At 44.1% G+C, this 23,399-nt stretch overlaps 1 protein-coding gene and 1 long non-coding RNA gene across 23 annotated transcripts in view; one reads left to right on the plus strand and one right to left on the minus strand.

The window, feature by feature from the left end:
* Nucleotides 1-21,778, minus strand: part of LOC114018139 (uncharacterized) — a 58,633-nt gene extending 36,855 nt beyond the window's left edge. The window contains exon 1 of the long non-coding RNA XR_008731071.1: nucleotides 21,514-21,778. This is a non-coding gene — a long non-coding RNA (uncharacterized LOC114018139). The remainder of the gene's footprint in view (nucleotides 1-21,513) is intronic.
* Nucleotides 20,765-23,399, plus strand: part of CASK (calcium/calmodulin dependent serine protein kinase) — a 225,610-nt gene continuing 222,975 nt past the window's right edge. For 9 of the 22 annotated variants that reach the window (XM_055703030.1, XM_055703035.1, XM_055703034.1 and 6 more), the window contains exon 1: nucleotides 20,767-21,370. In XM_055703030.1, coding sequence (XP_055559005.1) covers nucleotides 21,312-21,370 — 59 coding nt within the window. In that variant the 5' untranslated portion in view covers nucleotides 20,767-21,311. Of the gene's footprint in view, nucleotides 21,371-23,399 lie in introns of all 22 variants that reach the window. The other 13 variants (XM_055703033.1, XM_055703038.1, XM_055703037.1 and 10 more) reach the window with 3 other exon arrangements.

The following is a 23,399-nucleotide window of genomic DNA, read 5'->3' on the forward strand; positions in this document are numbered from 1 at the left end:
CCCTCTTCTGATTTAACTCTTGAATATTAGGTAGGTTAATAGTGAATAGATAACCTGCAAGTCATCCAATACTGTAAAGACATTGTAAATGCTACCGGCACTTTGCTCACTCTGCCCATTAGCTACAGCCATCGTTGTATCTTCGGTGACAGCATACACATAAAACATCATCAAGGACACTAGACAAAAGAATTCCCAAGTTTTGTGGATAAATCAGAAGAATTTAAACATAAACTTCCATACTTTCTACAAACTTCCATTACTGCCAGCAATACATTTTTAGATGATGTCATAATGCATACATCACAAATACCCAGATAAGCGAGGCTTGTAGCAATCTTCCTACCAAACAGCCAGAGAGCATACATATATGAATATCTTTTTGACAGTATTTGGGCTGGAGGAAAAACCCCAACATTTTTCTCAGGCTCATCAAAAAGCAACTGGCTTTTTAAGCACAGGGTTTGACCCATGGGGTTTTATTTAGGGGACTTTATTGGTTTCAGTATTTTGCCATTGCACACTGATACAAACAACTTATTCTATGTATATTTCAAATTTAGTCTGTGCTCATTATGAAATTAAATAGCCTAATATGAAATTTGAAATTACATGCTTTTATCTCTGTGTAAACAGCATCTCCCAATAAAGTAACCTGTAACACAGTTATGGAAGGAAATTATTTTAGAAATGGCAATTCTCATCTGAATTTGTCTGTTCCCTTTATAGATTGAGTCAACAACTCTTTATAGACAAATGTTAGTCTTTACTACTTTTTCCTTTTGCAAGTACTGCATACACCTCTGGGAGCCTAAACTGGGGTGTCTTTATGAATCATTATACTTCAAGAATTGCAATGAAACCCATTAACTACATCTCAAATTCAGAAATCCTGCCACTGGTCATTCATGAGCCATAGAGGAACACAATCTTAATTTGCAGGATACATTTGCTAAGCTGGTATCTGACAAAGCTGATACATCTGACATAGGAATGACAGAGGCAGTCCATCTGGAGCCCTCTAGTCACCAACTTTACAGTTGTTTCAGTCCAGAGCTGCAGCATCCTAATGTTTGGCCAGCAGTTTCTTGAATGCACAGGAAAGTGGTAGCATCCACCAGTTCAGACCACAAGAACCAGGAACTGATTGCTAACCCCCCAGAAACAGTGGACTTGGGAACCTGAACCTCCAGAATCCTTACCAAACCAGCTGGATCTCTAGGAGGAGAACACCTGAAGTCAGCCCAGCCAGACAAACAGGACATCCTCCCCCAGTCTACCAGAGAAGGGTTAAAGTGGCTCCTTTAAACTTGCTGAACCTGACTTAATCAGAGCAGGTGAGACTCAACTTCTAATCACTCTGTCATAAAAAACACTTTGTGGCACCATTTCAGAAGCTCTTCTGTGAGAGGAGAGGACAGGTAAAGGGAGAAGTAAGGCACATGCACCACAGCCCTGAAGAGGCTGGAAGGTCCTCACTGCATCCTCACATCCAAGTGACTGTCTAATCATTGTGGTCTGTGACCTCCTGCTCATGGCATTTGTCTCTGGCACTGCTAGCTAGCTGAACTGAACCACAACAATCATCTAAGCTAAACCGTAGGTAGAGAGGTAATTGCACACAGCCTGCTGCCACCCTAAAAAAACCCATATACTGTAAGCTGGAGTGTTTCCAGGGCCCCAGGCAGTGTCTCACTGACAATATTTCTTATGTTTAGAAACCACTCTCCTTCCAATAGCCAAGTTAAAATTATGTATATTACTCTTACAGCTTTCACTCTGTGACTTTTTAATGACTCTGCTGTTAAAATCTACAGACTTTAAATGCAACAAAGGTACAGCTTAAAAAAAAATAAAAAACTCCCAAAGCCCTACTATTGGTAGGTGGTAATGGCTGAGTTAAAAGGGGTGATATTTCTCAGAAAGGACTGCTCAAAGGGAAACTGGGAAAGTCTGGAAAGCCAAACTGTCCATTAAAGAGAAGGTCCCAGCAGTGGAAGTCAGGTGTGGTGAGACAGACAGGCAGAGTGAGGTTCATGCAGACTGCGAGATAAACTGAACAGAGAGAGGGGGGATCAGAAGCAGGCATGAGAAGAATGTAAGAAATGAGTTAAAGATCAGAATCAGCCATGCAGAATAATATGTGAATATTCTATAGAAAAGATTTTAAAGTTTAAAGGTGTACCTTTGATCAGGACTGATACGCACAGAAAGCCATAGACCCTGAGATTAAGAGAAAAGCATTTTTATTTATAGGTTCAAGTACAGAATAAAGCTATACGTTTTTGGACCAAAGAGAGGACAAAGAAAGCCTAGGAGTACTAAATGAAAGGCTGTAAGTATTGGTTTTAAAATACAGAACTAAAAAAAGGCTCAATATAAATGTAAGCCTTGTTTCCATAACAGAAGACTAAGCTCTTGGATTAGAATCCCTTCATATTTAAGGAGCTAGGCTGTGAACATCCTACTATAAGGACTCTCACCAACTTAAGCCCAACCAACATCAGGTATCTAGAGCAAGCACTATTAACCTGTGATAGAAGATGAAGATGTTTCTAAATAAGCTGTAATGCCTGAGGAGGTTCAGAATGACACTTTTATGCCTCTAGAGATGCTGTGGAAATAGCTAACTGGGCTTTTGGCAGAGGTAGAGCGCACCTATCCCAATGCAGCTTCATACTATAGAGCAGCAAATGGCTGAGCAGAAACATGCCCATGTCTTCTCCTTTGCCCAGCTTCTCTCACTTTCCTCACCCTGATGGAGTGTGAGCAAACTCTTTTGGTCTTTGGAGCGCAGAGGTGGAACATGATCAGCTCTGGCAGGAGAGCAGCGGGATCCCAATTCAGCTGCTGAGGTGCAGCTGTTTGCTACACCTGAGCACTCCTGTCCGGGAAGCTGTAACACTGGGACAACCTCAGCAAAAGCCCCTTCCTACTGGATAATGTAGCAGAAGATAGGAACCAGTAGCTGTTTTTCAGTGAAGAAAAAAGAATGGATATAAATGTGGACTGAAGAGCTACAGCAAGCTACTCAAACCAACTCTTCAAATGCTAGGTGATCTGTTTTAAACACAAAACTCAATACTATTCCTCAGTATGAGAAAAACAGACTCCAGCGCAGAGCAAGGTCTCTAACAAGCTTTGCTCTCCGTGGTCCATGTGTGACCCTGTTGTGCTGAAACCGAACCCTTTCACAGGGGCAAGGTCACTACTTTTAACACAGTGTTTAAATAATACGGTTGGGTATGGGAGGAAGGTTTCTACAACACCCAGATTAGGAAACCCGTGGTGATTTATACCCAGTTACACCAAGCTAGAGGCAGCCCAGGCAAACGGTGGTTCCCAGCTTGTAGCCGGAGCAGCCACTTCTGCGTGATGGTGTAACCGCAGGTGCTGCTGCACATGACCAAGAGGACTCCACACGTCACCACACAGTTCCCCTTAGTTATGCATTCTGCCTGCCCAGCACCCATGATGTGAATCTCTTTCTGAAGGGAACACATGCTAAGAAAGGTTTTCAAACCAAACTATGTAATTGATGTCCTCCCATGGTCTCGACTTCTTAATTTTTGCCTCCACTCCAATTAGATCAAAAAGTGAAAGCTGGAGATTTATGGCCTTTATATCACATTGCATTGAGCCCATCAATTTTTGTTAATTTGTCAATTGACAAGACACAGCACGGGAGACTTCTTACTCGGTGGACATCCACACTATCGGGGAAATGGAAAAGACATTAACTCAGCAGTGTAAGACGACAAGACTATGAGCTTGGACACATCTTAGGCATTTTCTTTTTTCTTCTCCAGGATGGAAGACACAGCTATTAAAGCGGATGTGAACAAAACAAAGATGGAGACAGGAGTCTCTGTGGTTCTGTGGGATAACCTGTCATTCTGCAAATTATTGTTTATTTTAAACGGAAATATTTCTGACCTCTGGTTTGTTCAGATAGCTACAGCCATGGCTGTGGTGCAACAGCAGAACCACTTTGTTCTGATGTTTATATGGCAGAGGATTTCTGGTTATTAGTAAATTGGTCAAAGCTGTATTTCCTTTCTTTTATGAAGTACTTTACTGAGGCAGATTTACTTTGGTGTAAAAGATGGGCAGGTGGCAGGGATATATAGATCATGTGCTCTTCAACACTGACAAAGGAACTCCTCCATGCCTATACATTGTCTGTCTCCTGCTAAGACTAACTATAAAAGCTTTCATTATAAACTGAAATATCTAAATGTAAGGATAAACATACTGCCTGAAGTAATTATTATGTTCAATTTTATATACCCCCTATGAAAATAAATTTCCTAATTAAAAAAAACAAAGCATCTGATTGTCCAAAACATGAAAGTGACACAATCTGCTGGGTTTTTTCTGTTGTTCATATTGATTCCTCTAATTAGCACCTTTGACTTCCAAATGGGTAGACTAAATGACACCACCTAATCTAGGATCAAGTCAGCAGCTGTTGATAGTTCCAGATGCTTCAGATGAAGAAGACAAAATGCTCCTCTTTATGCAAAGATGAAATAGCCAGTCTGTTCCCTTATTTTAATGTTTGTTTTTAAGTCCCTGACTTATGACCATTTTTACTATCCTTCCGCTTCAGTTCTATGCATACTGTAGTATGTTCTAATTGAGGACATAAAAATTTTTTAACTTCCTTCATCTAGTTCTGCTCCTGGCCTCAGGATTATAGTCTGGTATTGCATCCATTGCTATCCATTATCCATTCTGTCTTTATTTAAATATGGTAAGTTTTATCTTTTGTATTTGACATTTGGATTGATTGAACATCTCCTTGCTCATGTATTATAATTAAAAACACAAAACCATGAAATATCTTCCATTAACTACTTTTCATGTGCACTTCTACAGTTACCCATTCACTTATCTAGATAATCCTGATTTCAAGTTTATATACAATTTTTCTGTGTCATTCTTTCCAGCTGCTTCCAATATTCTTCCTTTCTGCTGCTCATTCTTTACGTGATAACCAGAACCGAAATGTTCCAAATAAACATGCCACAGATTTATTTAGCATATAAATCCATACCTTCTTCCATGCTGCTCCGAGTTTTGTACTGAATGTTTCACCCAAAACTTTCTTTTTTACAGGTTGCCATTAACTCCGAGCTCTGACATCTGTATAAGCAGCTCAGGCAATTCTTCCAAAATGCAATACACACATTAATTTTCATCTGATGCTCGGTGACCTAGCTTAGCTACCTCCGTAGTGCTCTTTGGTCTTCTCTTGTTTTAATTATCCCAAACAATATTGTCATATTGCAAACGTTGCCACCTCACTGATCACTCTTTTACATACTATGAATTATATTAATCACTGAGTACTGGTACTCAGCCTCAGGCCATTCCACCACCTCTATTGACATTTCTCTATCTGCCTCACCATGTTTCTGTAACAACTTTCTCTTTCCCCACAACAATTAGCTTTTTTCACAGCTTCCTACAAAGAATTTTTCAGACATAAAATACTTTTTATTCATTTCTGTAGACAATCTTGCATTTTCTTTGACACAAAAATGTTTCTTCCTACCACGTTACATCCACTTAGGTGTCTTGTACCTATTCATAATTGTTTAATCCAATTTACCCAGCAGTTAAGCAAAACTCACAAGGGCTGTAATCACAAGATTGTCCAGAGCACTTACAATCTGTTCAGCTGTCTAATACCTTTGCAGTGTTTCATTTCCCATTTGTGCTGTACCTTCCTGGAATAAAAGCCAGCCCGGTGATGCAGGCAGAAGGCTCGGAGTCAACACTGGATTCTTGCTCCGGCTCTGCCAGCTACTGGCAGTGTAACCTTAAGTAAGTTTTCTGAACTTTCTGCATCTCCTTCCTTTCTCCAATGCACATGGTGCTTAAAAAATCACAGGACTAGATTTGACAGGTCTCTGTGTTTGTCTTAGTGCTGATTTCTGGGGGCTTGTTATTCTAATACTCCATCAGAGTATTAGAATTCAGGGTACATGAGCACAGAGCAAGCAGGGTGCCCTGCTTCTCTGTACATCTCCGAATGCTCCACAAGGACCTCCCTTCTGGATGGGACAGGGAATACTGTGGGCACCAAACGGCAGCTGGCTCCGCAGGGCCAGACAGCAGGACCTCGGACCACCCGCCTGCGGGAGCAGACACATCTGGAAAAGCTACACATGAATTTTTTATGAAGCTTGATCATTAATGTTTTGTAAAATGCTTGGAGATCCTTGGTAGGAAAATTTTACCACCTGCTAAGTATTAGCCGCCTTATAAATATTTCCAAGCAGGGCACAGTTGCCAAACATTTCGGTTCAAGTTTAACTGTTCTAATGCTGGGCTGGGGGCAATTTTCATGACAACCCAAATATTCTTGCTGAACAAATATTTTACACTGGTCATTCTTCTTGCCTCTGTCTCAACGGTCGCCAGTGTTTCCTGCCCTAACCTGTCCTTTAAATGGTCACTGTAAACATGGATATAAACATTTTTTGTCAAATGTGTATCTTCTTTCTCAAAGCCAGTCTATACAGTCTTAGTATTAATGCACTGGTGTGCTGCAGATATTAGTTTCAAGGTCTTAACATACATAACATAATTAGAGAATCTGAATAATTTGTTCCAGTGCTTTCATTTTAACACTGTATTTGCTTTCATCTTCATGAAGTATTGCATAGGACCCTAACTGCAGAAAGTCTGAGATAAATTACACCACTCGAATTTTGAATTTATTTACTCAGTCAGTAGCTTGTAGCAAAGTTCATAGCAGTAATTCTATTGGGTAAATTATGGTTGTAACTTTTTGGCAGCTTCATGTAAAATATTAGTAGCTGACATCAAAATTAGTGAAGCAATTTAGTCCCATTCAAAATGATGCAAGACCAATATGCAAATGGAAGACAGAGAGCTTTAGAAACGTAGAACTATGACTACTTGAATACATATGTATTTAAATGTGTATTTAAATAAACACATCACAGAGACAGCAGTTAATGCCAGTTGGTCCTCCTACAGTGTAGGCTGGCTTTGATCTCCATGTTCCACATATTTCTTTCCTTATTTCAGCAGAACTCCTGACTATCTCTCTGCCAAAGCAACACCTATATGGCTGACTTCAGAGTAAAGTTTTTCTTTTCTTTTCCACATGCTGGTACTTGAATCAGAAAATATTATTCTGATTTTGCACTATATTTGTTTAGGACATGATTTTTTCCTATCTCAGGATGCTGTGTTAAAGACAGGAGTAAAATTGTTTGATAGTTCATGCTGAATTCCTGGCAACAACCTGTCATACTGCAGAGAAGATCCCGCTTGGGTCACTTTTCACTTAGCATCTCTCCCATAAGCATACTAAGATGACGTGAGTTAAAATTCCTAGAACTGCATTTGGGAGTAATGTTTTTCTTCATGTTGTATGTCCGGCCCACATGACCTGAAGATCAACTCTAAAGTCTGTGTGTTCCGCCACAAGAAGCAGCAGCAAAGAAATAACTGTCCAGGGCACGCTATGTGCTGAATTTAGTGGGGGATTCCTCAGTTACTATTTCTCCTGCATTATCTCTCCCTTGGAGGGAGGTCTTTTTACTGCAGTGGCTGAAAAAGAGCCAGGCATGCTTTCAGAGAGTACTTAAGTTTGGTATCACCATAAAGAAGGCCGATTCAGTTAAACAGACAAAACAAAGTTTTCAGATACTTAAACATGCACTTAACCTTACATATGAGAGATCTCAAGTTTAAGGGACAGATTATACACGTGATCTTTCAGTGTGCTGCAGGATTGAACCTCAGGGATGTGTGGGAACAAGGCTTTTTCTATACTGTTTCTCCTTCTAAAAATGTTTTCCAAAACATTTTGCCTACCTATTGAAGAATGACAAAGGTGCTTAAAATTGACCTTGAGTCAAACAAAGAGAAAAAAGAAGATTTAATTTTTAGTCAAGAACTAAGTTTAATCAATTCTTTTCATAAGATTAATTTAATAGAGTCTCATGAGCAATCATCTGCTATATTTAGGGCTACTGTGTCATTTGTATGACATGAAAAATCAAAGCATAAGGAGGAAAAGGTAAAATGAAAAGTCAGGCAAATGCATAATGTAGTATCCAAGAAACAGAGCAAATGATGTTACCAGCCTCTTATTTGAAGTGAGAGGTTAAACCTAAAAGAAAACAAAAAGCAGAAGTTCTTTTGAAAATCTTAACTTTTGATTTCAAGTGTAATTCTAGTAAAACAAGGGTACAGGTCTGCCGAGGGTAACAGGACTGCTGAGACCTGTGACATTTTCACATCAAAAATGGAAACCCTGTAGTAATTTTTAATTACAATTAAATGGCCAGCATTTTTTGCCTACTCACAGCAAATTATTTCTGTAAACATTTTCGGCATTGGGGAGCATGTTTCAGAGATGAGTGATAGTTACAAGTACCATCCATAGACTCCAAAGTACAAGACCTGAGAACATTTTCTGCACCACAGTAGCTGTTAGCTGACAGTATCAGCTACAAGGCTGGCCAGTGCGGGGAACCGCAGCTTTCCAGAGCTCTGGGAAAAGCCAGGAGCTAGTGCAGAGAGCCAGGCTAAGCCATGGCGGGCAGTGAAATATCAGACAGGGAATGAACCAGACCTCACTCAAATGCCTTGGCTCTGTATGCTTACAGAACAAAGCCTGGGACCAAAAATAAAACAAACTTAGGGTATAACTTCACTGAAGACTGCAACGGACAGCACAGATATCTGAGCCAAATCTAAATTAGTGAGCTTTCAGAAAAGCAAATTAACCTGTGCAGAGCTTTGTGCTGTCTAGTGTGCTAAACTATGCAACTAGTTTAGCATATGAGCACACTCAGAAATTTAGTCATAGCTGCTTTAGCTTATAAGGTTTAAATGAAGGCATATAATCTTGCAGCTGGGACATGCTGGATGCTTAGGGACCAATAGACACCCATTCAAGTTGTAGTAGTCATGGCAGAAGTTCATGTGTTCAGTCAAAATGAGCTGGGTAGCTTCAGCAATTTAAATAGTAAGTCTTCATTAATCCAGCTCATTTTCTAGAATGGTTTAGGAAATGATCACACCAGGGAGGTTGATGTTATCATTAGTATACCTAGCCTGACAGACAAGAAAGGGTTTAAAGATTCCTTGGAGAGGAAAATGTTGTAGGCAAATTTGTGCCTGATGGAGCTGCCAGAACCAGCTCTCCAAGCCTGCCACTCTACAAAACAGAGGACATGGCTAAGCACTTGAGAAATGAGTGCCACCACTAGTGACAAAGCTTCTGAGAAACCGAAGGCATTAGAGAATCTTGTAAAAGTAATGACAACACCAAGTTTTCTCCCACCTGGTCTGAGAATGGCAGTGGCATGAGTCCTCTTTGAGCTGCGTGGCAGTGGCATGCGTGTCCCAAGTGTCAACAAAATGCCAGTGCGCTCAGAAGGGGAGGGAAGCAATGCTACAAAGGTTCGTGTTCTCATTCCCCAGAGTTCAGGTTTAGCTGAAAATGACCTGGGAAATAGTACTTTAAAGAGGGATATTCAGCTACAGATACAGGATTTGCAAGTTGAATGTAAACCTAGGAAAGCTTTGGTGGTTGGTGGCACGCTCTCCTGTTTAACAGTAGGGCCATGGCTCAAAGTCCAGAGGCAGATTTTACATGAATCAGGCAGATAAAAAGCAACTGTAAAACCAGAATACAGACTTTGATTGCCAAAACTGCTCTTACAAACAAGTTTCTTACAAAATGCAATCAAAATTATTTATATACCATGCCCAGCACATCACACTGTGTCTACTGATAATCTTTGTCACACTAGAGTTGGGGGAAGCTCTTAGGGACAGATGGATACTTAAAAGACACTGGTGTGGTCATTTTTAAGATGTTACTGAAAAATGGTAAAACGGATAGAGGAATCTCATTTAGAGATTGAAAACTCTTAAGAGGACAAGAGATTTGTCCTGATCCTAAACAAACGATCCCATTAAGGAAGTGGTAAGACTTGTCACATGGCACAGCAAGTACTTGTTCCCAATGCAAAGGAGAAACAAACTTGCATGTCCTGGCTGGAAAGGAAAATACAGAGTCAGCAATCCCTTACTCCTAGATATGTATTTAGAGTATTCTCATTTTCCTCAGATAGTGTTGCTAGAAAACATAACAGCTTGGAAATATGATATCCCAGATTTGATTCGATATGCTAGGCCTGGTATACCTGTTATAGTAATGTCTGACATTTATCAGGTTCATGTTTAGCCATTCTGCTACGAAATATATGTTTAGTCATTTAACCATACCCTCCATTATCTGCAGCCTTGGAAGGTTAGCAGAAAATATGTTAAAGAATATACAGGAACGGATGCCGGTTCTGATTCACACTTGGTACTGTTAAATAACAGAGTGGTACCAACGTAATGTGACTTGTTACTGCTGACATTTTATTCAACAGAAGACTGAAAACAAGAGTGCCTGCTCTTGAGCACCTAGTAGGAACTCACGTCAAAGCCAGGGCAACCAGCAGATATCTGGGAAAAAAGACAGGGTAGGGGGAAGGTAAAAGGGAAACATCATCTGAGGTACTGGGAGCTGTCACCATTTTTGTAAAAAAGTGTGAGAATATCTATGAGAAGCAATGACTGCAAACAGCAATAATATCACAAGAAATATCCTGTGGTCAGAGACAAACTTGACATACCAGGTGGACATATGCAGAGAAATAAGTGACACTTTCTCCAGAGGACAAGTACCAACACAGCCATTTTACCTGAGAAATTCTGACAGCCAACAGCTGCAGCAGGTTGAGATGAATTAGTTTCAGGACCCAGCGCAACTGGAACTAACAGACTTGCTGCCATCTGACAGCAAGAGTATTGATACTCTGGGAGATTTTTCCAATTCCATGAATCAGTGCACAGTACCTCAGAGACTAATTGAACGTGTGCTTGTTCATTAAGTTAGATTAAGTTAGTATCTGAATTTCCTTATTATGTTAATGTTTAATTTCAGGATGCAGAGGGAAGTTGCTGAGAACCATGTCTTTAAGAGGTTCTGGCTTGAATCAGTTGTTAAATACAAGCTCCAAAGTGCATTGCTCTTGTTAAGAGCTCACGGTCTGAGTAAGGCAGATCCCTATCAAACTCCATGGTGCCAGCTGGTCGCAGGACAACCCAGACATACAGCGGAGACATCTTTTTAACTTCTGTGGAAGATGAAAGCCAGACCAGGAAAAAATAACATATTTCTCACTCCTTTTTTAAAAGCTAGCAATTTTTTCCTTTTCTTTTAGGGCACCCATTACTATATTAATGGAATAATTTAAAGCATCCCCTCTGAAAGATCAAAGGAAAAATCCTCCTACTTTTTATAAGGGAAACCTAGGAACTGTGCTGGAGCTACTCACTGCCTCCCCAGCATATCCAGAGTGATTTTGCCCCAGAAATGCCTCTGTCTGTTGACTGGCTGTAAACGAAGGCCAGACAACTAGCTCAGATGCAGTTACCTGTACCACTGTTACCTAAAGTTACGTGAGATGATTCATATTAGAAACTCACAAGATGAGAAAACAGAATAATGATCACGTGTCAAAATCTTGGTTTACCTGACTAGCCGGGCAGTGGCTGTAGCTGCGGTGCAGCAGAGGCAGTAGTAGTGTGTTTCCCTCTATATATTCCATTCCTGGTGTGCATGCCCTCCACATTCTTGAGTTGACATGCTTCTGGACAGGTACAGGTACAGGCCACATCTGCTTTGTGGTTATCTTCATCCTTCCAACCCAAGGCACCAAAGGAGAGACAACACAACCCCCATCAGGCGTAAGCGCTGGTAGTGAGTCACAGCTTTTCCACTCATGGTATGATCTACCTGTCGTTCTGACAATGACTATAAGTAAGTACTTAGCAGTTAATTGTTAGATATCTATGCTATGTTAGAAGCTTTTTAGATAGCATCTCCTTTTTTCTGAAACAAGAAAATGCTTGATCCCTTTTTGCTCTTATTTGAAAGAATCTGTTACTTTGACTGAACTTGAGCCTCCAGTCTAAGAGCTGTCCTTTATCCAAAACTGTAATGACTGAGCAAAGGCACACCCAAAGCCTGTGGGTGTGGAGCATCTCATGGACACTATGGTATTTGTAACAATCTTCCTCAAAGAGAACCCCAACAGCAAGGGAGACTGAGGGATTTGAATGACACGTAGTGACAGCATGCTGAGGACACCAGTGTGCATTCCTGCTTTGGGCTGTCCTCAGAGATGCTTCTCTGTTCCTGTGCCTGTTACAGCACAGAGGTTTGAGTAGACAGTCAGAAACTGCCCCAGAATCCCAGAAGGGATGGCTTTAATTAGCCTAAACCCACTGCACTGGGTACTACAGAGTATGAGTGACAGGCAACACAGCTATCTGTTTCATAGGCTGGGGAAGACAAGAGATGTTAAAGTAGATCCCCATCTCATCATCATCAGAGCCCTAATTTTCTTACCTTCATTCTAAAGAAGCCAATACATCCATCCAGAGCTCAGCTCTACAGCAACTAAAGCAGAACTTGGAATTCATCAAGAAGTGTTATGTCTGTCTCTTTTCCTCACAGAAGACATAATTACTCCTAAAGCTTCATCCTCCTTAATTTACAGTAAAAATATAATCTTCAAAATTTAGTTCTGCTAGATGCTTTTGTGTTACTTGTGCTAAGGACATCACCAGCATCAGACAGAGCTTCTGACTAGGAGTGATCATCCATAAAATACATACTAAGTTAGAACAGGTATTCACAGTTCTTTAAAAAATGTTTATATATTTCCATGATCCTTGGTTTTCCTCTGCTTCTATGATAATATATGGATTTTACATTGCTGAAGGAGCAGAGTGATGCATTTGATGTTGCTGTACACCTGGAGCTGTGAGAAAACTGAGGGCGAAGTCTTGTATCCAGATAAGCACTGATGGCCAAAAAAACCCGAAGCTGAACATATTGGCCTCATGTATTAACAGTGAGCAAAGCATCACCAGGGATCACACTTTACTAGAAGATAACTAACAATTTGTTCACCTGTGTGTCAATCTCCTGTCCTAGCATCAAGATCCTCCTTCCACTTCTTCCCACCATCTGTTACATTCTCTATTGACATTCCAATAGTGAGAGCAAAATAGGGCAGCAGTCCTAAATAGTTTCACACATAGCGCACAAATGCCTTTTCCCAAAGAAAAAAAGATTTTGCCTTTGTGGGGGTATTTTTTTCCTCCTAAATGAAAAGGCCCCAAGCTACTCATAAAAATCTCTGCTGAGATTTGGACGATGTGCAGCGAAGAGGTGATCATCAGGGGAGTGTGGCTCAAATTTCTTAAAAATAAGGGTGCTCTTGAGCCCATAAAGGAAGAGATCAAAGATACGCTACATGCTGGGTTTAGAGAGAGCTATTACAGAACATAGTTTTGCTTTTTCTTTCTCTGCTGTCTCCAAACTTCACTTTCATGACAGCTTTTTAGCCTTAGCCAGAGTGTCAGGATTGGAGCACAATGCTGCCTGCAGTGGACGCTTCCTGGGACAAGAATGCCCACGGCCGGTCCCCTTGGGTGGCTGCCAGAGTGCTGCTGCCAACATAAGCCACAGGAAGAAAGGATATTTTTCTCCCAGTTTCTCCCTCTGTCAGAACTGAATAGAATTTCACGGGACACAGAAAAGCATACATCTTTGCCCTCTAGGACTTTTTGCCTGCTCAATTTCAGTGATCTGTTGCAAACAATCTATGAATTGGATTTCTGCAAGCAAAAGATTTACAAGAAGCTTTCTCGATGGTAACTTGGCCAGGTCAAATCAGGAAGTCAATACCACCTCCTTCTATTGCAGGTGGTTTTGCTCTTGAAGGATAAAAGAGCCTCAGAGTTGGGTATGAATAATCATACAATGTCAGCATAATACTTCAGAAAGGGAAAGCATAAGAAAGAGGGAGAAGGAAGTGGGAAGTAACTAAGTAGCCAGGCAGAGTGTGTTTGCTCTCTTCTGTGAAGCTATACCCCATCTGAAAAGAAAGTAGGCTGAGAAAACCACGAGGAAAGAAAAAAAAGCTGGATGACAAGGAGGAAGACTGAATACTTGGCAAATAATTATTTACAGAATTAGTGTTCTCTTCTGAAGTTATAAAATGTGGTAAGCTTGGCTTACCCTGAGGCTACAGTATAAGTGTAAACCCATAGCTGTGTCTTCGAAGTTTTCAGCTGTAAACCTTGTGAGTATTGTGTTACTGCACATTAACAGAAATAGTGATCTGGGAAATGCAGTAAGAAAAAATAGGCATCTCAAACCTCATAAATAGGGTTTGGAAAATAAATTGGTGGCAGAATGAGGACAAAATAAAGGACAAAGTTGGAATGAAAAATGAAACGCAGGATGAAACTAAAAGGCTGGGAATATAACAAATGCCCTAATGAGTCCACCTAGCCCTACTTACCTAACAGAGGACAGGCTGCGATCAGTAACATGGCCCTCCTGGGTAAGGATATTCTTTGCATTCCAGGTATGCTGACTCTTGTGATTCCTCTGAGTGTGGAGAAGCTGACTGCATAATTTGTAGTGAAAGACTGAATTTACACCTTCAAAAATGAAAACAGAGCAGTGCCAGGAGATAAAAAGTGCATGAAAGCCTAGCCACTATCTGCAGTCAGTTCTCCTTCCACTTCCCCAGCATCTACAGTTGTACTAGGAATGCTCCATGGCACACCCCTGTCTACCCCTTCCAGTATTGGTTTATAATGATGTGTCATCCCCGAAATGGTCTAATTCCTTTTTGAACCCACTGATACTATTGGTGTCCACCACCTCCTGTGACAGCAAGTTCTCAAAGTTCACTATCCAGTGTGTGTGTAAATTTTTTGGAAAAAGTACTTTCATGTACCTGTCCCAAACTACCTTCCAACTTGTTTTACTGAGGATCCCTTAGTTTTAGCATTGCAGGATTTAGTGAACAGCAGGTTCTGCCTTCACCTTATCAACCACCTTCAAGAATTTGTAAACCTTGACCATATCCTGCCTCAGGTGTCTCCTCTGCAAATTGATGAGTCCCAGTCTTTTGCCCTCTCCCGGCAAGGCAGATGGCTCATCCTTGGTTTCTTTTTGTTGCCCTTGTCTCTGTTGCTTTGCAAACTCCTTTGTGTCATTCTGGAGACAGGGAGGCCTGAAACATCCCAGCTCTCCACCTGTGTGTGCACCAGAGCTTTATGTGGAGGCAAAATGACATCTTGTTTTCATGCCTGTCCTGATATGCCCAACATTTTATTGGCTCCTTTTGACCGTCACTGCGCCCTGCAGCAACAGCTTCAAAGAACTGCCAGGGTGAGTCTGAAGGTTCTTTCCAGAACCGCAACTGCGAGTTCCAAGTTCAGCGTCATGCAGGGATGGTGTCTATGAGGATTTCCTCTAGATGCAGTATTCCTTGCCGTTCATCTACACCAAATCTCCTCTGGGCACTTACTCCTCTTTGTGGGGCCCTTCTGGAGTTCCTATTAGGGTGGCACCTACCTACTCAAAAGAACTTAATACATTCCTACAAGAGATAGCAAGACGGTGAGAAATGCCCAAATAAAGAAGAAATATGAAAGGAAAATATAAATGGTTTTTGAGCGTTTCTTGTTGTTTCAGTGCTAGTACATAACATTTTTATGTTGTCCTTATGCTGTGATTTTTAATTATTTTTTTTGTATATAGGCGCATGACTGTGGCATATGGTTGCAAATTTCTGTTTAGGATAATGGTGGAAAGATAACCAGAAGTTTGAGTTGTTTTTATTACCTGGTTTTATCCCCTGTACGTCTTGTAAGATCTTTTTAATTTAAAAAATTTCAATAAAAGCATCATGGAGAGATTTCCTCCACAGTTCCTATTATTTAATCCATACCCATCAACACAGAAAAGCTGCAACTGGGGAGAACAGAAATAAGCATCTCCAGTAATCCAATCAAGATTGTTCACAAATACACAGTACACAAGGAAAGGAAAAATAACCAGAATGGCAAGGAATAGCTAAAAAAGCAATTCCATTCAGTACGGGTTTGTGTACTTTTTTAAGTTTTGCCCTTTCTATTGATGTTGCCAGCTATTCCTACCTGGGACTGCTTCACCTTTGGAAAACAATTTTGAAAGGCGACCGTGAGCTTCTTTGGCAGTATCAGACAAGCTACCTATCTTCAGTAGTGGTACTGTAATCTGTGTTTAAATATGACTATGGTCTAATTACAGATGAGGAACATGACTCTTTCAGTTACCATTCCTTGACCAAGACCTGGCTGATTCCTTGACCTGGCACTTCTCCAGCTGGGTGGCTGGGTCAGTATGGGCTGAGTGTCTGGCAAAGGGCATGTGGTCACCATGTCTGAAGGGCAGTAAAAAAGAATTCCTCATTCAAAAGAGGCAGCTCTTGGTTGCCTGAGGAAATAATATTTATGCTTTGCCATGTTCACATATACATACAAGCCTGTATCTTTCCCAGCAACTTTTGAACCTGGGGGCCAATTTCAACAGAATTAGATGGGAGCAAGGTACGGATCCCAGAGATAAACTCCAACTGTCCTTTGAAGATAGGGGTCTGCAGAAAAGAGCCCTAATAGTGTCTTCAGTGAGGAAGGGTGGCAGTGAAAGTCCACTTCTCACTGAATAACAGAGAACAGACACCACAGAGGAACTTAAAAAAAAACCTCCAATAAGGGGAAAAATGAAGCTGGGAATTTATCTTCCTAGAGAAACATCATTCACCTGTTAAGACACGCATTCACATTCATGGAAAACCTGCCCTCTTAATTATGGTGTGGCGTGACTTGTGCAGTGTGCAGACCTGAGCTCTGCAGCTGCAGACTGTCCTGCCACACAGCAGATTTCCAAGCTGGTGTAATTTTACAGCCTTATTCAGGGTTGGCTGATAGCTTTTTGGAGTTCTTTTGATCGACATTTTTTTACAAGGATTGACAATGTCTCTGTCTGTCGTAATCAAAACATTGTCTCTTTTCATTGCAACCAAAATACACTTCTGTTGCCCAAAATGCGAACTATTTTCAATTCATAGAATTTGCACACCTAAAAATATGGCAGTTTGTCAGAAATCTGGTAGGCCTCCCATATTCTCTCCTATGAAGTACTAACAGTATCATACTCATATTCAGTCTCAGTATCATCCTCAAACTTTGTAAGAGGGAGTGAATTAATACCCAGGGGTCCCTGTTATACTCAGAATCTGAGGCACAGAATTTGGCGCTTCCTACATCTTTTGGATTACAGAACCCTGTCAAGCTGTTAGAATTTCTTGTTCATCATCATGTATCTTTTATAGCTCACTTTTAAATTAAAACGCTACAGAGGCTGTTTGGATGTAACTGATAACTATGGTTCTATAAACAACCTTTGAACAGCTGACATGCCCTGTGGCTCACCAACAGTGTGCAGATTGTAGGTGCACACCCTGCCAAATAACCCTGTAAAATTTTAAGAAATGCTTCTTCTAGTGCCCAAGCCCACTCTCAGCTATTTTTTAGGACTCTAAAACAAACTTTTGAATCAAACAACAATAGTGGTTTGCCTAAAAATAGACCACCTTGGCCTGGCAATTCAGAATCTCACAGACAGGCAGCTCAAACGTGTGCAGTGGTTTGGGGAAGGTTACTAGGGATTGTAAAGTATTTCCTTCCTGTGAACAATCCGTGTCCTTTTCTTGCTGTTTCCCTACAAAGAAGTCCTCCTCCCAGCCCTGAAACGACTGATGCCCTGAACTGTTTTCAGACCATTACTTTTGCCAGTAAATCATTCCAAGTCTCAAGGGTAAGGTTTCTTCTGCTTGTATGTCAAACATTATTGTTACATACTTTTTAATGAGCTGTTGGATGTGCCTATTTCAGAATTTAACCTTACACTTTTAAATTAAACCCAGAATCTATAAGGAGATGCATTGGATACAAGGGTGAAAATCAAGAATGCCTGCCTGTGAAAGGGAATGACTGCTTTCAAACTGGGGGCTGAAAGTCATGATCACAAACATAATTGTTTATGCATTGCTTGGATGGTCATACTATTTGGGTATTGGATGTTTGTTTATGCATTGCTTGGATGGTCATACTATTTGGGTATTGGATGTTGGCAAATTAATGCTTGTATTTTCTCCAGCCCATTCAATCTGAAAGAGTTACAGCATAGTTCTCATTTGTTCTAGTAATTGCTGATGTAGTGGTATCCTCACTGGTTTTGCTGGTTCAGTACAGAACTTTTTACGATACAGATCTGCACACAAATCCTAGTTCAGACAGATTCTTCTCATGCAACTCAACCGTAGGTAGCACCAGTTTTCACTCCCCTCCTGCACTCCATGTGGACAACTGCCATGTTTGTAGGCTTTGATAGATTTGCCTTGCTTCTTGGCAGCCTAAGCAATGAATGCTACAGCTGCTCTAAAGAGTGTGTCGTCTTTGCTCCAGAATAGGGGGGGGGGGGGGGGGGGGGGGAGAGAAAAAAAAAATAAACCTAGAAGCTCAGCCCACCAGACAAAAAAGTAGCCACTACCCTCCTTCGATGCTAGGGAACAAACTACCTCTTCTAGTAAAAGTCCATTTTTGTTCAGTGATTTCCAAGAATCTACCTTGCCACAACAACTCCAGCTCTTCAACCTGTGCTTCCGAGACCCCATCCATTAGCAGAAAACCACATTTATGTGCTGTGTCATCCCAAAATGGACCTAACTGCCCTCCAAAGTTCTTAAAGGGTTTGTTCTATTACAATATTTTGGCCCAAAGCGCCCCAGGTATTATGCTTGGTATTCCTTGTTTTCAGTTTCATCTGTCACATCCAGGTGATGTAGGCTGGTGTGACTTTGAGCCCTTGGCAACCAGAGGAAGGCGAGACCTTGGTCAAGTAATGCTGCTAGAATGGCAAAAGCATTTGCCTCAGCTCAAGTAAGGATCCTTCATGAGTATTCTTCTTCCTTGTGCATTTTGGTATCGTTTTGTTAAGTCTAATGATGGCTGCGCATATAGTCAAGATGGCAATTCCAGCTCAAAACATAAACAAACATTCACCCATATTCTAAAACTTACTACTGTAAGGGCTGTGCGGTACTCAGCCTGCTGGCCCCGCAAAAGGAAAAAATGGTTGCGCACATGTTTAGTTGTGTGAAATATAGTGAACAACCTAAATATACTGGGGTTTTTGTTTGCAATCTGAAAATAGCACATGGTGTCTTAATAATTTTTAAAGGTTTGTATGGCATAGAGCACAGCCACACGAGAACGTCGCTCACCTTATAGACTACCATTGTGCATGAGATAGATGTAATTACTTTTGCTGCTTTTCTCAATTTATTGTTTTCTTTTGAATTCTTCTGGGGACAGGAACAAGATGCTCTTGGTAAACTGTTACCAGCTCTGCATTTTAAAGCTAACCTCTAAACAATTTAATCAGATAATTCTGCTTCAACAGTTTTTTTGTCTGTGTGGGGAACAACCGTACAATTACCTTTGTTAGTGAGTTTTAAGAAGCTGCATGTGTGCTAAAGTACTTTGGCAAAAATAAATGCTTTGCAAAAACTGCAACAGTTCCTAAATCCTTCAGAAGAGCTTTGCTTGCTTTCTCCTACAAACCATCTAATTCAAAACTTGGAAGCATGCACGTGCAGCTTACATGTACCTTTTGTACGTAATTTTCTGTGCAGCGCCTTAAAAGTCATGGAACACATCATATCAGGTAAATACTCAGTGTTACAAAATTCACCTGACATCACTGGTTTTAGGTAGCTATTAAGAAAAACGACAGCCACCAGTTACTTGCCAATTGGAGGAGTGTACGTGAGGGTACTCCCAAAAGGTTCTTTAAGCCGCTAGTTCCAGGGCTAGTAAGATGACTGTTTTCCTGGCAAGAGAGGGTTCGAATCGCGCTCCAGAAAAACCCGACAGCTTCTAGGAAACGAAATAAAAGCAAGCACTTTGACCGCCCCCGACGAAGCTCTGCAAGGCCAGTTTTGCACGGCGGATCTTTATTACTACAGGCGGGTCCGCGGGACGGAGCGGGGCCGCCCGTCGCTGCAGACCACCCGTGCGCGCCGCCGAAGCGCCGCACTCCTGCCCCGGGCAGCGCCGCGCCCCGGCCCGCACCTGCCGGCGCCGCCCGGCCCCCGCTCCAGCACCGCGCTCCCCCGCGGCCGGGCCGCCCGCCGCTCCTTCTGCCGCCGGCCCCGGGCGGGCCGCTAGCGCTCAGCGGGCCGGCGGCGGGGAGGAGAGCGCGGGCCGGCACCCGAGCCCCGCCCGGCCCCGCTCGCCGCCGCCGCTCCCCTCACGGGCCCTCACGCACCACGGCCACCGGCACCGACTGCCGCCCCGCCGAGCCCCCTCCCTGCGCCATGACGTCATCCCAGCCCGCGCCTGCGCACACCGGCCCGACCACCCCCAGGCCCCGACCCCCGAACGGACGGTGGGCGTGGCCCCGCGCGCGATTCTGGCGGGGCGGGGGGAGGAGGTGGGGAGAAAGGGAGCGGAAGCGAACGCAGCCCCCCGCGTGCGTGCGTGCGTGCCGCGCCTGCTCGGCCTGCCGGCGCGCGCGGGCCCCGGCGCCTGCCTCCGCGCGCGCGCGCGCCGTGACGGCTTCGCGTGACGGCGGCTGGGGGCGCGCGCCCGCCCGCCCCTCCCGTACAGCGAGCGCCTATCGCGGCCGCCGCGCCGCCGCCTCCTCCTCGCGCCTGGGAGCGTAATCGGCGGCCGCGCCTGCGACTCCCCGCCCCTCCCCCTCCCACTATTATCCTCCCTCCCGGCGCGCGCGCCCTCCCCCCGCCCGCCCGCCCGGGAGCGCGCGGCCGCCGCTCGGCGAGGGAGCGAGACGGCGCTGCCGCCTGCCGCCGGCCCCTCTCCCCGCCGCGCCGCGCCGGTCCCCCATGGACCTCGCGCCGCCCCGCTAGCCGGAGCTGCCCGCCCGCCCGGTGCCGCCGGGGAGTAGCCGGCTGGGAGGGGGCGGGAGGGGGGTGGGGGGCGGAGGAAGGTGGGGGTCGCGGAGTGTGTGACACGCGCGGGGAGCGGCGGCTGCGGCCCGCGGGAGGAGGAGCGGGGAGTCCCGGCGCGGCCGCGGGAGCCCCCGGGCGGGCGGGCGGGCGGCGGCGGCGGCGCCCCAGGAAGGTGGCGGCGGCGGCAGCGGCGGCGGCGGGAGCTGCCGTAGCGGCTGGGATTCACCGAGGTGGTGGCGGTCGGCGCTGACCGGCAGGGGAGCGCGCCGCGCGGCGGGGACCGTGCCCGCGGCCCCCCCCTTCCGCCCTCCCTCCCGCCCCCCCTCCCCGGGGCCGCCGCCTCTCGGGCAGATCCCCCCCGCCCGGACCATGGCCGACGACGACGTGCTGTTCGAGGACGTGTACGAGCTCTGCGAGGTGATCGGCAAGTGAGTCCCGCGGGGAGCGGGCGGCGGGCAGTGCAGGGCGGGCGTGTGCGCCACCGGGCAGAGCGGGGGAGGGGGCGGCGGTGCCCCGCGCCCGGCCCCTCCCGCGGCGCGCGGGGGCGCGGGATGCTCTGCGCGGGACCCACCTGAGTCGCCGCCGCCGCCGGGTCCGCGCGAGCCGTGCGGGGTCCGGGTCCCCCCTCGGCGGGTGGCGGTGGCACGGCCGCGCCGCGCTGCCCACCTTCGCTATTAACACGGGAGGCGGAAGGGGGAGAAGTGACCCGACGTTTCCTCAGCCACCATGATTAACCACCTAACCATCGCTCGGGCTGGCTGCAGCAAGCGGCAACCACTTCCCACCCCTTTTCTTCTCCTCCCCCCTATATCCCATTCCTGGCACACCCATCCAGGATTGCCTATCGGGGAAGGGAACGGGAAAGGCGAGAGATCTCTTTGTGGATCCACCTATTCGCCGGGTGTCTGCATATTTGCGCGCCAGGTGTCGGGTTTTTCCTCCTCTTTGCTGCATAATAACCAGCCTGTTAGTGGCAGGAACAGTGACGCTGGGGCAGCGCTCGCTTTTTGTCCAGATCTTTCCCTCCGCTCTCGTTCCTGTGGAAATAGAGATGCATGAGGGGCAGCAGGAGTGCTTGGCCTTTGGAGTCCTATTATGCAACTGCTATTAAGCCCATGTTCGAGGCTTGTATCCAGCCTAGGAGTTGAGGTGGTAGTTGCTGGCGTTCCCCAGCTGCCCCTTTCTGGTTACCGCTGTTGTAGGGTGGACGAAAATGACAGTTCAAGTCTCAGTCGGTGTAATCGCACCAAGAAAATGCAGAGAGTCCCCCAGATTAAATGGTGAGCAAGAATTAAAGCTGAACTCCGTTTCCCCCTCCCGTATTTTTGTGACTGCCCAGTTTCGGAACCCATTTTTTATTTATTCGTCATCTTTCACATATTTGCCGTAGTGGTGTCTGTGTTGCAAAACGAGCATGAAAGATGTAGCAATATTGTGACTTCCTGATTTTCTGTATGCCTCCGATTCCGAAGCTGAGGTTGCTGTGGAAGCTGTAGTAGTGACACTGTTCAGTGCGTCTGGAGTTTTTTCTTCCCGACCGTGAATTTGATAAGAATAATTGATCACCACGTTTTGATTATAAGGAAGAATTTTTTCTGCATGTATTCTCTTACCCACTCTCCACCAGCTTTTCAGTTTATAGCCAGCGCTGTCTACTTTCAACCTAGGGCTAAAAATATTCTAGAATTAATCTTTCCTCGGGATTATACCAAAATGCTAGTCTTGGACTTAGCAGGTGACTTGTCAGCAGAAGTTTCAGTACTCAGTTCTGTCATTACACAAGGTATTATTAGTACCTTTAACTTAATTCAAACAACTTTTAAAAATATTAGGCTTAAAGGGCCTTGTTTGCTGTCATAAACAGTAAGCAGTTGCTGTAGCTTAATGCTGGCGGTTGGTGAGGATCTTCTCTAGCTGAGAAACAAAACTCTGTTAATAAACATGTTTTGAAGGTGATTTTTGGCGTACTGCTTTCATCAGTGTTTTTTGTGCTAACCACTGCAGTTCGCACACTTTTATTCATACCTGATTACCGTTAGAAAGAAGGTGCAGTGATTATGCGTGGCCACACACCCTTTTAGAGAACAGATGATTCACAGGGGTCCAGATGTTTGCGCATCTCAAATGACTTTTTGTTTTGCGATTGGAGAATTTTCAAAAGAGAGCTCAAAAATGGTGGGTTAGGTGTTGGCTACAGAAGTTCCACATGAGATTTAGGTAGTATAGATAGTGGTAGATAGGTAGTCTGGATGTAACTAGATCTAACAGATAAATATTGCATCACAATAGCATAATGATGCCAAGATTACTGTAGCAAAAACAGGGTGGATCACTGAAAATAGCAACAGTGATGGTGTGAAGGGTTCATAGCTCGTTGTGATTACTGAGGCTGTTCCCCACAGATGTCAGTCCTCTAGAAAACCATGTAAAATAAATACACAATTTCACGTACAGTTG

Source organism: Falco cherrug, chromosome 2 (genome assembly GCF_023634085.1).
Source record: "Falco cherrug isolate bFalChe1 chromosome 2, bFalChe1.pri, whole genome shotgun sequence".
Taxonomy (NCBI): Eukaryota; Metazoa; Chordata; class Aves; order Falconiformes; family Falconidae; genus Falco; species Falco cherrug.